Genomic DNA, 14,603 nt, shown 5'->3' with positions numbered 1-14,603 from the left:
TGTGAGATCAGGTCACTCCAGGACCTGAGTGAGTGAGGGGCTGGGGATGCACAGGGAATTTGGGAGGGGACACAGCCAGAACAGATAACCCCAGCTGACCCAAGGGATGTTCCAGACCATAGGGCATCATGCTCAGCGTGTAGACCAGGAAGGAAAAGGAGGAAGGGAACTGCAGTGTGATGCCATTGGTCTTCCCAAGGCAGTGTTACACTGTTTCCCAGGGGATGGCTGAGCACCTGCCTGCCCACGGGAAATGGCCAATGAACTCCCTGTTTCGATTTGCTTGAGCACACAGCTTTTGCTTTCCCTACTCAACTGCCTTCATCTCAATCCATGGGTTTTCTCAGTTTTACCCTTCTGACTCTCCTCTACCTCAACCAGGGAAGAGTGAAGGACCAGCTGTGCTCAGCTGCCCTTGCCGTGAGGGTGTGCTGGGGACTTGTTGGCAAAGTTCTGTCTGATGGCATCTCCAAACACTTTGCTGAAGAAGTGACTCTTTATCCAGTTCATGCTCAGCCTGTCTCACCACACGAGGGTGTTCTGTCACTGATACAGGACCCAGCACTTGCCTACATTGAACTTCACAAGATCTTACTTATTTCGTGCCTTTCTGCAGCCTGTCCAGGTCCCTCTGAACAGAAGCCCTGCCTTCCAGAGCACTGAGCACTCCCCACAATTTGCTGTTGTCCTCACACCTGCTGGAGGCACACTGTCTTGTCACATGGGTGAATAATAAAGACATTTAACAGCACTGATACCAACACTGATCCATGAAAAACATCACTATTAGCTGGCTGCCAGCCAGACTTTGCACCAATTGATTCTTTCATCCTGGCGTTCCAACCAACCTCCCAACCACATCATTTTCACCCTGTCCAGTGCCTATCTCACTGATTCCATAAGGACACCATGGGATGCAGTGTTGGAGCCCCTGCTAAAACCAAAGAGCACAGCACCCGCTGCCAGGTGACCCTGTCGCAGGAAGTGATGAGGTTGGTCAAGAGAGATTTGTCCCTCATAAACCTATTCTGGGGGTTCCCAATGATGCCATTGGACATTCACGTGTTTAGAAGCTACTTTCAGGAGTACTTCCTCCACAACCAGTCCCATAAGATTGAGGTAGACTGATTAACTAGAACTTCCTTCTGGCACTTGCTTCTTTTAGATATTTGCCATTTGCATGAGATGAATAAGGAAGCCTGCACAGGCAGCCCCTGGGTGGGGAGGGGATCCCCAGATACCAGATTTTGCATGTAGGCTGTTTTGTGAGTGTACCTACAGACAAACAAACACATAAAAAGTCATCTCTCTCAAAAAACCTGCAGGGACACTCAAGAACAAGCTAGAAAGGAGTGAATCTAATAGAAAAGAAGATTGGCATTCTATGGATATACATAATTTTGCCCATTCATTCCAAGGATTTTACTGCTCTTTTGACTGTATTTCTCAGCTCAAGCCTAATTTTTTCTAACCTGCAATTTATGCCAATTACTATTTTTTTCTCCTAACCAATTTTAGCTCATCTCACCTACCAAAAAAAAAAAAAAAAAAAATCCTTAGCCTTTATTGTTCCTTCTCTAGGATTCTCTACTCATTTCCTAAAAGGACAAATTTTCCACCCTTCTGTTCATTTCCCATCTTCTCCTCCACTCTGTATTTTTTCTTGATGAGAGATGTCCAAACAAAACACTGAGGCATCCAGTGTTCAAACCAGAAGAAATACGCACACAGTAACTAGCATAAATAAATACCCCACAGAAAAAAAACCGAAACATATAAAGAGGAACACAAAATCTTGGCCTCTTTCTTTCCCATCTCTTATTTTGATAGTATCAAATAGAGATCACGTTCAGAGGGTAACCCCAGTACCTAGAGCAGCACTGACAGGTTAAGCAAAGACTGTAACAAAATCTATGGGAAACCAACTCAGAGCAAAGTCAGACCACACAGAGGTTCCTCTCTCCCATCAGGGGTTAACAGACTCAACTTTGTTCACGGGCTTTCCCATTTTTGGCTTGAGGAAATAAACTCTGGTGAAGGACTCATACCAACAAAAATTGAGGTATTTAATGTGCTTGATTTCATTTTTCATCTTCCCAGTTTTACAGTGAAAGAGTTTTTTGTTTGTTTGGTCTGGGATGGTTGTTTTCTTCATCACACTTCAAAATTTGGTATTAAACAATACTCCCCTCATCTATATTTTACACCAAATAGAAAAGCTGCTCTATAGCTATATGAGTAGTTCAGTTCTCCTTCAGAAAATTCTACTAGTTCATCTGAAATATGACAATATCTCAGAAGTCAAACTCATTTTTCAGTTAAAAATGGAAACAAGGTGGAAAACGACAGTTGTTTCAGAGATGCTGAGCATAGAAGTAAATAAGTGAAGTACTTCCTAAAATGAGTAAAAAAAAGCATGAATAAAGCAGATAAAAAATGAACAGGTGATATTTGGGTACTAATCTGAAGGAGAAAAAAGGATATTTAATGTGTGTTATTGAGAAGCTGCTACATGTGAAATAAAAAGAGTAGGCGGAACTAAAAAATAATATAGCTGGAGCAGTCTGAAGGAGAAGGAAATCAGGTTTTTAAGATAGGTGGGAACAGAATTGGAATACTTCAAATATGAATAGTCTGATTTTTATGTAAGAGAAGAACAAAACTGAAGGAGGAGCTGGAGTTGGCAGCATATTATCAGGGCACAAGACAGAGCCTTACTGACATGGAACCTTTCTATACATATAAGATAAAAGAGGATTGTGAGAAAAAAGGGCAAAAAAAGGGCACCAAAAAAGGGGCAAATTTTCATTTATAAGGTAACAGGGAATTATACAGAGCATGAACTACAGTTCTGCCAGGGAGGATTACAGTGAAACAAAGTTTAAGGCATAAAGTCATTCTGGTATTAAATACGGCAGATTTTCAGAGACACCCAACTTTTAGTGCATCACAGAATATTTTGATGAACACACATGAATTTCCAGGTGCCTCCCAAATAACTGATTTATGAAATGACAATCCTCAGTAAATTCTCTTATTTAGAGGGAAGACGAATAATCAAGAACAAAAAAAACCCCAACAGATTAATGAATCTGAACAAAGACAACTTGCACTGAATTCTGCTCACGAGAACTTTCTGCTTACGTTAGTTGCCTAACTAATTTGAAAAATTAATTTGGCAGCTAGGAGAGCTAAACCAAAAAATAAAGGCAACAGAATTTTTCACTAAAAGCAAACCAGTAATAGAAAAAACCCACCATTTTGATTCTCATTCCTTTTTATGAATTATAACATATGCATTTTTCACTTAGAATCATTCAGGCGAAACCTAATGCTGACAAACCACAAAATTTTTACTACCTTGCAAAGAGGGTACAAATTAATTTGCTACTTTATGTAACACAAAATCTAAATCCCAAACCCTGTATTTGATAAACACAGAGAGGGTGCCACAGCATGCAGCTGGATGGCCTCTGCCTTCCCCTCACTGCATACCATAATGCTCTGTTTTCACATGTTGAGGACTGTGCAAAAATCTCCCAAAGGACTCACGCTTGTACTTGAGAGCAGTCCTGTCCTGTTGGCTGTGTGCAGTGGCCAGCCAAAATGACCTTTTTTCTTTCTAAAACAGCAATTCTGCATTTTAAACCCTATCTTCTATCCTTATATGCCCTACCTTTAAAACACTTTGTTTTATGTCATATACTTTTGACACAGGTCCTGCATCAGTGTCATATGAAATGAGAGTTATTTTAAAATGTCCCAAACATAAACCTTAACTGAGCATCCAAGAGATGATCCTCTCCTCATGTACTGCACATAAAATTGAGCCACCATGACATCTCTAAATTTGATGTACAAATGCTTAAAGCTGAATAAAAGAAAGTGGAGAAGAATTATTGCTTCAGTTCAGTAGTTTTGCTCCCACACAGATGACAAAGCCAACTAAATGCTGCACAGTGGAGGTAGCCTTGTAAACACAAACATTTTCCATATGTACCATGCTGTCTGAGTGCTGCCATCTCAGAAAACAGCCAAGAAAACAAAATTGGAGGTGTTGTCACAACTCTGAGGCAATGCATTAGTAATTTATGAATTTGTAGATTAGAATCTACTCCTATAGTTGATAGAATCAATGAGAAAAAACAAGTATCAGTGTTAGAAACACTGAGAAGTTATGTATTGCCTGCTTTGAGGCAGTATGCCAGGCACTTAGATTAGAAAGCACTTACACTCATAAAATACCAGAAAGATGATGACCAAAACTAAAAAAGAGAAGAATCTCATGCTGAGGTTAGGGGATTTGTTGGTTGAGAATAGTCTTTTTAACAATCTTTATACAAAAGTGGTTACATTTTTTTATTTATATGAAATGTGCGATTATCTAAGCAGGGGCAGCTTGAGGCTACCCAAAATTGATGATTGAAAACCTGAGATCCTTTAGCAATAAGAAATCTGAACTCGTAATAAGCCAGCAGGCTTGCAAATCCTTATTCAGACTGCTTTCATACTGATTACAGATAGACAAGGAAAGACAACCACTAATGAATAAAGCACCCAAATCATTCAAAATAATCTGCAATTGCTTCCACACAAGATGAAAACAGCAATTTATGCTCATTTTGTGTCTATTTTGTACCACAATCTGAAGAGATTTTACGAAAGTTATAAAAAAAACAAAAAGCCTGAAATCCAAGAAACAGAATTCACTGTGATCCCACAGAATTAAGACCTGCCTTTATTTGAAAGTATCTTTTTCTAACGTTCTACAAAAATAAACCAAAGGCATCAACAGATTTCCCTGGAGCCCTCCTGAACTGCAGGCCAGAATTAGGGAATTAAGTTTTGTCTTGAGCCTCACAAAGTATGAGGAACAGATTTTACCACAGGAAAAATCCCTACAGAGTGTTCCACACACACTAAGCAGGAGTGTCGAGTGGACACTAGGGAAGAAGAGATAAAAGACCTCAGGGTTAGTTACACTCCTTGGGTGTGTTCCCCTTCCTGGAGCACAAAAAAACCTTAAAAATCCCTGATTTTCCTTTTAATTTATAACCTTGCAATTTCATTAAATACTTCTGCAACCCACAGAAGTGTTTCAAATTTGAAGCATTTCAAATACTCACCTTGTGACACAAAGGCCATACTTGCATGAACAAATCTAAATACAACTGTAACTATCAACTGCCACCATATTAAAAATATACACTCAGTATTCTTTTATATACTAAGGAAAGTATCACATGATCACATTCCTCCTGGCAGCACAATAACAGCTGTAAAAGTCACCTCAGTGCATTTATTTTACAATTTTTAATAACAGAAGTGAACTGGTAAGGTGTGAAAATAATCCAGCTTGGATTATTTTATGGACAGTAGAGTCCAGAAAATGACATCAGGCTTGTCAGGAATATTTTCTTTTCATTTAGATGCTATTCCTAGTAGTGCCTGTATTTTAAATATCTTGTCTTGTGGAACTGCAGAAAGGATTCTTGTCCGGAGATGTTACTGGCCGAATGGCCTCATGAATTTAGGATTTGTGACGTTCTGATTCATTTTTATGGAGATAGCAAAAAGGTTTCAAGACAGATTTAACTGATCTTATTTAGGACCCAGCAACTATACTTTATGTTGGATTAATATAAGAAACAGTTCCTATGAAGTGCATAAAGCTATTTTTAATTTGGATTAAAATGCAGAGTTGACTATTCCAACACTAGTCATGTTGATTTTTCTCACAATCACGCTCATCTGTTCACATCATAACCCCTATTTTATCACTAAATACTCTCTCAGTAGCTCTATTCACTCCTAAAACATCACCTCCTCTACTCCTCTGCTTTCCTGAGTACTGAAAACAGCCTCCACCCACCCACAACACTTGACACAGCATTCAGACTTCCTCTGGCCGATCATGTCTGATGATTCAGCATTGCCCACCTCTCCCCTACTGCACACACCTTCTGTTTGTGTCCCTGGCACAACACCCCCAGAGCTCCTCTGAAACTTTCACAGTCCCTTATTCTCTATGTCCATCTTCAATGTCAAATCCTACCTTCTCCACACTGAATTTCCATAGCCCTGAAGGTAATTTTTCTATTGTCTGTCTCTTTGTTCTTAGTGCTCAGACAGCTAGAAGGAGTAGGAAGATAAAAGTTTTACTTTTTTCAGTTTTTTATTTATTCTCTTGGCAAACAGAACACAAATGGAAACAGTTCTGCGTTCCTGGAGGTTATTTGAGAGCGTTCCAGAAGCACCCTACAGCTCATGTTCAGAAGCTTCTTTTTGGTAGCCAAGTCATCTTTTACCTGAATTAACTTTTACCTGTTTCAGGGTATCTGCTCAACATTCTGTGCTTACTCTGCAGCCAGCTCCAGATGGGAACAAGAGCTCCAAACCAGACACACAGAGAAAACTTCAGCAAAAGTATCTTCAACTCAGTAACAATCAGCTTAAAGAATATTCTCTGGTTTTGAACAGAACTGCTCCTGCTTAGAGTGATCCTTAACCTTCCAACTTGATCCTGACTCCAGAAGAAACTCAAATTGAGTTATCTGGTGTTCCCTTGAAGTGTTATGTATCATTAAAAAAAATAAAATAATTCAAATATTAGAACCAAAGGAAGGTCATCATTCACATATGGTCTGAGCAAGTACTAAAAAGCTGCTAAAAAAGCAGCCAACCTATTCATTCCTTTCTCCATTTGTTATTTATTCCTGGGACTACATCCCCTTTAAATGCTTCTGCTGGAAAGCTATTTTTTCCCCAGTCCTTAAGCTCCCAAGTGCAGCCAGCCACTTCATCCTCTGCAGAACAATACTACAATAAAATGCTCTCTGAGCTTGGCTTTTTTCAATACTGCAGTACCCACACCATCAATTCAGATTTCTTAATGCTCCAGAAATGAGAAAAAGGAGTTCAACCAACTATGCTCTGCACCTTGTTACAAGGTTCTACTCAAGATTAAATATAAACAGTGAACTTTTCTGCATATTAATAAAAGCTGATACTTAAATCCACTTTATTTGAAACCTTTCCAGAAAGTGTAAGAATTTCCTCATTATACATTTAAATATTTTTTAAATTATATTTACGATTTAATAGAAAGCTTCTTATTAAGGAATGCACTTCACATTCTAGGTTTTGGTAAGAGATTATTAAAATTAAATTTATTTTTTAAATTATCACCTCCAAAGCAAGGGATCTAAAGTGACAGGATTGCCAGAAATATCTATTACAATATTAGTAATTAAAAAACAAAAGTGAGGTTGACCTGAACGATCTCTAAGTAACAACTGCATAATCTTACAAAAGGTCTTATTTTTTTAATGTAGCTGTTCCCATGAAAAATCAAGCTTAATTGAGGAAAAAATATAAGCTAAAAATGTTATTTAGAGAGTATATGATCTCCATTTTCTACAGGCAGTTGTTGAAAGATACTAGGCCTAACTTAAGTTAGTGATTATTTAAAATCATTAGTGGCAGTTACCATTTTTAGCCTTTCATTAAAACAAAAAAAAACTGGAAAATGCCTTCTTTTTTATGACCATCTTTATTCATATACTAATGGCACAAGACATCCCAGTATGCATGCAGAGAACACAGGAATCAGAAACAAGGCATTCTTACACACGAAAAATGAAATGTATAGTGCTTTTGAAATCAATTTTAAGAATATTTCTGTGGGCATATAAGAAAGAAGTAAAGAAAAGATTAATAAAGAGAGAGAAGTAAAAATAACCTATATAGCCAGGTACCTATCACACTTAACATCAAAAAAGAAAAATCCTTCTTCCAAGGCTAAGACAAGACATTGTAAACTCAAGGGGTTTTTTTCCATCATCATAATTAGTACCCTGAAAAAAAGAATGAGGAGACTTATTTAGAAAAACTGCAAATGACTCATTGAACCTGCATATCCTCCAGCATAAAGAACTTCTCGGCACACAACTCTAAATGTGGTTTCCATGAGAACAGAGGCGCATCACATTTTTAATGTCTTCTCTTAGGAAGTAGTCTACATTTAAAATATGGAAACTAGCACTAGAGAGCTAAACCAAAGTTAAACTTAGGTCCATACGCCACAAAAGTGGAATACTTTTTCTCTGTAATAAGATAAAGCCATTCTGTATTAGTACCAAGAGGACAGTATCCATGTTATTCCCAATTGTGCTGCATTCATCACGTTCTGGAACAGCTGCATCCTTCCCAGTAACAGCAATATTGAAAAAAAGTATTCAATTATTTAAAGTCTACCCTATCAAACAAGTCTCAGAAATCAATTTGGCTCTACAACTCCCACATCTAGCAAAGAAAAGAACACCAACAGCTGAATTACGCTGCACTGATCCACAAGTTCCAAGGGTCAAATCTGAACTGATTCTTGGTATGAAGAGCAAAGCAATCCCGAACACAAATGAAACAGAAGAATTCCTTTGGAGAAAGCAGAATTTTTACTGTTCAGAAGTGGTACTTGATACAAACGGGACTGACATTGCTCATCTGTGCCTATTCTCCTCCCTTTCAGGAATCAGATCAAAGTTCAAAGAGCACCTGGCTGTGGGCTTTTTGCAAGCTCGGGGTCACCCATGATATGTGGGGGTGTTTGGCTTTGAGACTAACCACACCTGCCTGCTCCAGCCTGTGCTAATCCCAGGGCCCTGACTTATATCACATCAACTAAAATCCAATACTTACCTAGAACTAAGAATCAACACTTTTTCCACAGTAGTGAGTGAGACTTTTTACAGTATTGACAGAACAGTGCCAGAAATCTGAATAACCTGCTAAAATGATCACAATTCCTGGTGGGTCAGACCTCCAGATGAAAAATGGAGATCCTATTCTGAATGCTTATGGCCTGACCATCAGAGTACAAAGAGACAACAGTAGGCCAAGGGCCTTCAAATAGACAAAAAATTCCACCTCCCAAGGAAAAAAAAGAAAACCCAAACCACCAATGAGAAATATACTGAGGTATGTAAGCTTTTGAGGGGGCAGGCAAATACACTGGATGCATGAACTGCAGCAATCCCCAACTGAACCAGGAGATATTTCAGTAAGCCCTAGACAGAAGTGAGGGAAACCAAGTCACAGGTTAAGCAGACAGGGGATGAGGAAATTCCCCATGTGAGTCTGTCTGGGATTTTTTTTTTTGTTGTTTTTTTTAGAATAGCATTTAAAAACCTGCTGTCTCAAAGCCTAATTTCATGCTGTCCTCTGCAGTAGCACAGCACGTTCTAGGCAAATGACTTCTGACCAGAAGAAAATACCTCTGAAAAACATTTTCTAATGTGCTGGCAGAGCACAGGTGCCTCAGCAATGCATTCTGAAGTACACAGAAAGATGGACACAGATCTTCTGCTGTTGCTATTGGAAGGCATCCAAACAATGGCCTGGGAAAAAATACTATTACTTCTAACAGAAAAATACTGCTGATCTTTTTGTCCAAAGCAGTTGTATTAAGAATTAACTGAGCAAATTAACAGCAGAAATACAACAGTACTATCCACAGAAACTGTGGGTGCTCGTTTATCCTTACCTTCTTCTGCCTCATCCTCCTGGGATGACATAGGCCCTCCTCCACTTGTTGGGGTGAGTAATTCTTCCTCTCTGGCAGATTCTCTTTGCAGACTGACAACTTCATAAATCGCATCTCCAGCATTTGTGTGGCTTTTCCCTTCAGACTAAACCAAAATACGGGTATATATTAGGTTGAAAAATAAGGCTATGAAAGGCTAAACAATAGTCTGGTCAAGACTGCCTCAGATTTCTTTGCCTTGGCACAATAGATGGCAGTATCTGATAGTTCCGTTTCTCCCGGTTTTACAGGTAGAAAATATTAATAAAACTGCATTATTTCCAAAGCTGCCTCTTAACTGCTGTTCAGGACAATGATAAAAAAAGCTTTCTGATTTAAACAGCCATAATGAGATTACACAAAGAGAAATCTCAGCTAAAGAAAAGAGGAGAGAACAAAGAGGAAAAATACTGGAGTAACTGAATGCCTGGAGCAGGGGGGAGTGGAAATAATGGTAACAGGTTTTTTTGACAAGACTAAAGAAGAAACAAAACCTCACCCTTCTGAAAATTAAATTGTGAAAAGCTCTTTTTGGTCCTTCACTCACTAAAAAACCACAAAATTTTCTTCAGTGGAATATAATTTAAAATACACCCCTTTCCAATGGAGAAACGTAATGGAACTCCATGGCAGGGGGGTTGGAAGTAGATGATCTTGATGGTCCCTGTGAACCCAAACCATTCCCCGATTCTGTGACTTTCTTATGAAAAGGAAGTCAGTTAACTATAGCAGTAGTTTAGGCAGTTCCGAGGTTGAAAATAAAAACAGGATTAGCTTTTCCTCCTAGTTACAGTTATGAACACAGTTATTTTTCAGTGACATGCAGCGATTAATGTATTTTTAGAGAATCATATATATCTGCAAACTAATGATGGTATTAAATGAAGCAGCCTAAAATATTGTGTTATTTTGCTCTTTGTGCATCTTGCCTAATCAGTTAAAATAAGGTAATTTTTGGAACATATTAAAATCATCAAATTAACCATGAAAAAGACAGTTTCAGTTAGAGTACCCTCAACTTGTTTGAAAAAACAAACATAACGAAGCTGAAAGATTCCATGATACCTGCACTGGAGATATACATGAAATACTGACCAACACTTGCAATTTCAACCAGCTGGTGAGATTATGCAGGTGAGCAGCTTAAACAGGGACTGTTTGAACTGACACAATATAAATGGTTTGATAGTGAGAAACCTTTCCTCATTTATTTTAGATTAATAATTCAGACTCACTTCCCTTAAAGCAGAGGCTGCAATTATCAGCCTGTTTTGGTGATGGAAATTCTCATGAAGCCAGTGCAATGAATTTTGGGGTGTAGGCACAAATTACCTGCATTTTGTAAAATTAAGCAGGATAACATTAGAGCTGTTATCCCTGTTTTGTTCTCACATAACACCATTAGTGAGTAATTACAAAGCACTTGATTAAATCAATCCAGTATTGATGCCACTAATGTTATTAACAGGGTTGTCTACAGCTTTTATTTTGGAGAGAGTAAGGCACGAAACAGTGTGGGTTTTGCTGTATGTTAAAATAATCGCAAATCTTCAGCTCCTTCTATACGTTCTGGATAACTGCAAAACCCACCTGTATAAAATGCAAAAAAGTTTGATTATTGGTTTTCTCTGAAGCACGAACCATTACAAAGAAGTGTTCTAACAATGAAAATGTGCATGAGCAATACAGTAAGACAGCTAGAAAGAACAATCCTAAATGACACGTTAACCTGCATTTCTGTCAGCCTTTTTTTTATCATTCTTTATACCTGACCGCACTTTACCCATGTCAGTTCACACTTTAAATGAGTCTGAATCCTTCCTCAGAAGGACTATGATTTTTCTAGAATCCACTTAAATGCTCAACTGCTTTCCCAAGAAGTTCACAACTGGCTGATCCCACTGGCATCTTCAGAGTTATTTTCTAAGGAGTAACAGTGCCCTGAGGTACAGGATCTTCCAAAGGTATTGGCAGGAACAGTTACTGCACCGCACACTGTCCCACTGAGAATTGGTGAAATAAAGACTTGGTACAAATTACCCAAAGAGATCCTGGCAACCACAGTCAGGACCTCATCTTGCAGAAGGATTACTAGGACTAAAAATATTCCTTTTCTGAAGATCCACAGAACAGACTCTGAATTTCGCAGCAGGAAGAAATGCACGTGCTTCTCCAGGGAAGAGAGGCATGAGTATGTTTGTCACATTATAAGGGGTGAGAAAAAGAAAGCACCCAGATTACTCAATTAAAAATGAGTACAGTTGCAAGTGATTTAAAAGGCAAGCTGAAGTGATTAGAGATAAGTACCAAACTGCTGAGAGCAGAATACTTCCTAATTTCTTTTTAATGTGGAAATGCAGATATTCTGATTTGCATGTAACAGTAGGCTTCCTCAGATTTTCTCAAATTTCAAGTTGCTATGCTAATCTCTAGAAGAAATACAGAAACAACATCGCTTGAGATTTATTTACTCCCTAAGTGTTAAACACAGCAGCAATTTCCCCACATAACATCAACACAACTCGGTTTTTTCAGCCCTACTGCTGTGCCCCACAAAAAGATGGTAACTCAAATAGTCCCAATTAGGCTCATTACCCATTAGGTAAAATTAAATGACTGCTCTTTGGTTCCATTAGTCAAAGATGATGCACCACCGTTCCAATGCCTATGGTACAACTGGCCTCTGTTCTTCAGTTTTTGTGACAATACCAAGACATAAGTTTTTGGAGAAGGCAGGTCAGCAGTGGCTGCACATCCTTCTACAGTGACCCTGGCAGATGTATCTCTTGTATGGACCTCAGCCAACGCCAAAACCAGAAGTGGACCTGAACTACAATCCTGTAAGCCTCACTCTTGTAAACCTCTGCCTTAGGTTCCTTTGCCTTTAATAGGCCACATTCTTACAGCCATATTGTGAACGTCAGTAGCCCTTTGATTTTAAAATGAGCGATTACAGAGTAATTTCCCAATTTTACCAGTCAAATGGACTTTGAACTTGCTTTAGAGGTCAGATTGTAGAGAATTAAAGAGAATTCAACAGGCAGGTACAAAACAGTTTAAACCCACAAAACCAATGGCTTACAATTCATCACAATTCAGTTTACAAAGTGTGCTGGGTTAGAGTTCTTTCCTTCACAGTGGCTGGTATGATGAGGCTGTGCTTTGGGCTTCTGCTGGAAACAGTGCTGATAACACAGGGGAGTTTCAGCTTCTGCCCAGCAACTGCTGACACAGTCAGGGCTTTGCTGCTCTTCACCTCACCCCACCTGCAAAAGGGCTTGAGGTGTGCAGACAGCTGGGAGGGGACACAGCCAGGACAGCTAACTCAAAAAGACCCAAGGGATGCTCCAGACCCACAGGGCACCACGCCTGGCACGTAAAGTAAGGGAAAAAGGAAGAATGGGGCATGTTTGGAACAATGCCATCTGTCTTCCCAAGGCAGTGCTACACTGTTCCCCAGGGCATGGCTGAGCACCTGCCTGCCCATGGGAAATGGTGAATGAATTCTGTTGTGCTTTGATTGAGCACATGGCTTTTGCTTTCCCTACTGAACTGTCTCCATCTCAACCGATGGCTCTTCTCACTTCTACTCTGCTGATTCTCTCCTCCATCCCACCGTGGGGAGTGAGGGAGTGGCTGTGTGGGCCTTACTTGCCAGCTGGGGTTAAACCACGACACAAGGGCACTCGAACTATACACGATACTTAATCCCTATGCACTAGAGCACTCCTGAAATAAATAGTTAAAAGAAACAAACTGCTGAGGAGCAGGTGCCATACTAACTTTTTACAAAAGCCAAACCAGGACTTACGAGACAAATGTTCTCAATAATAAACCAAAGGCATTACCTGTTTTAGCCTCATATAGAAAGTTTCTGTGAAGGTTTTCCTGCTGAAGTACCAGAAGCGTTCGTTGGCAGGATACACACGCACAACAGTCTCCAGCAAAAACCTGACTGGCTCCACTACCTCAGTCACAACCATATCCACAGCCACAGTCATGAACACACGCTTATCTGGAACACAAAAACGAGAAAAATCGGTCACGGATCAAATCTAAACTCCTGTTCAAATCGAAAAGCCTGTCTCATTAATGATCCACTGCACCTGTTTTAGTTGCCTGAGTTCTACACCCTCCGTGCCTGTTGCACAGAATTGAAAGGGTGAATTAACCAATGTACCAAGGAACTCTGATAACTCCAAAAACAAAGATATTATGTCCTTGTTTTAAAGCCAGGGGCAAGGCATCATGCAAAGAAAACATGTACACAATCCCCATCAAATAAAAGGAGCATGCAGAGGATAAGGGTCACACTGTGAAGTGTGAGGAGCTCTGTTACAGGCTACTAGAAATAATGTGGTTTGAAAATCCATCAGCAGGAACAGTGACACTGGCTGGAGATACTTGGATCTGCCTTTAAGCCAATGACATGAGCTCCGCCTCGGGACAGAAAATCAACTCCAGATTTATATTCCAAATTCTTAAATCCTATCAGAGAGTGTAAGTTCCAGCAGTAAGAAACTCTGCTACATAATCAAGCACTTGAATGCATCACTGCCAGCCTCCCCAAGATGCAGGGATGAAATGCTGTTTGTAATAAACTCACAACTAGAAGGAGGGGAACCCCAATGCCTGCTATTCATACTGCTCTGCTGAGTACAACAATTCGCAAATGCTTACAACTGAAAGTCTTGATAACCAAGGACAGGCACATCAGGCCCAAACACCAATGTAACACCTCCACATCAGCACCACACTGTTCCATGAACAATTATTATCTGCACAGAAGAATTCCTAGCAATGGACTCTCGGAACATCATGCTTCATGTACTTAAACATGCACCGTGCTTGCCACACCAAACCCCTGCTGGGTAAAACAAATGCACAGATGAGGTTCCACTACCTTTTGGGGTTTCCTCATTAAGTACCAGAAACATGGGTGCATTAGGATTCCACATTCCAGTAATGACATAGGCCTTCCCATCAGAACTTTTTCCCATGGATTCCTAAAAATAAAACCATA

General features: G+C 39.6%; 1 protein-coding gene across 3 annotated transcripts in view; it reads right to left on the bottom strand.

Annotated features, from left to right (window-relative positions):
- Positions 1-14,603, bottom strand: part of RABGAP1L (RAB GTPase activating protein 1 like) — a 233,114-nt gene that overhangs the window by 185,745 nt on the left and 32,766 nt on the right. For all 3 annotated transcript variants that reach the window (XM_066324697.1, XM_066324696.1, XM_066324698.1), the window contains exons 9-11: positions 14,484-14,586; positions 13,429-13,595; positions 9,542-9,686 (exon numbers count right to left, since the gene is read on the bottom strand). In XM_066324697.1, the coding sequence (XP_066180794.1) occupies positions 9,542-9,686; positions 13,429-13,595; positions 14,484-14,586 (415 nt within the window). The remainder of the gene's footprint in view (positions 1-9,541; positions 9,687-13,428; positions 13,596-14,483; positions 14,587-14,603) is intronic.

This window comes from Sylvia atricapilla, chromosome 9 (genome assembly GCF_009819655.1).
Source record: "Sylvia atricapilla isolate bSylAtr1 chromosome 9, bSylAtr1.pri, whole genome shotgun sequence".
Lineage (NCBI taxonomy): Eukaryota > Metazoa > Chordata > Aves > Passeriformes > Sylviidae > Sylvia > Sylvia atricapilla.
The sequence above is the reverse complement of the archived record's forward strand: the minus strand, read 5'-3'. Positions and strand labels throughout refer to the sequence as shown.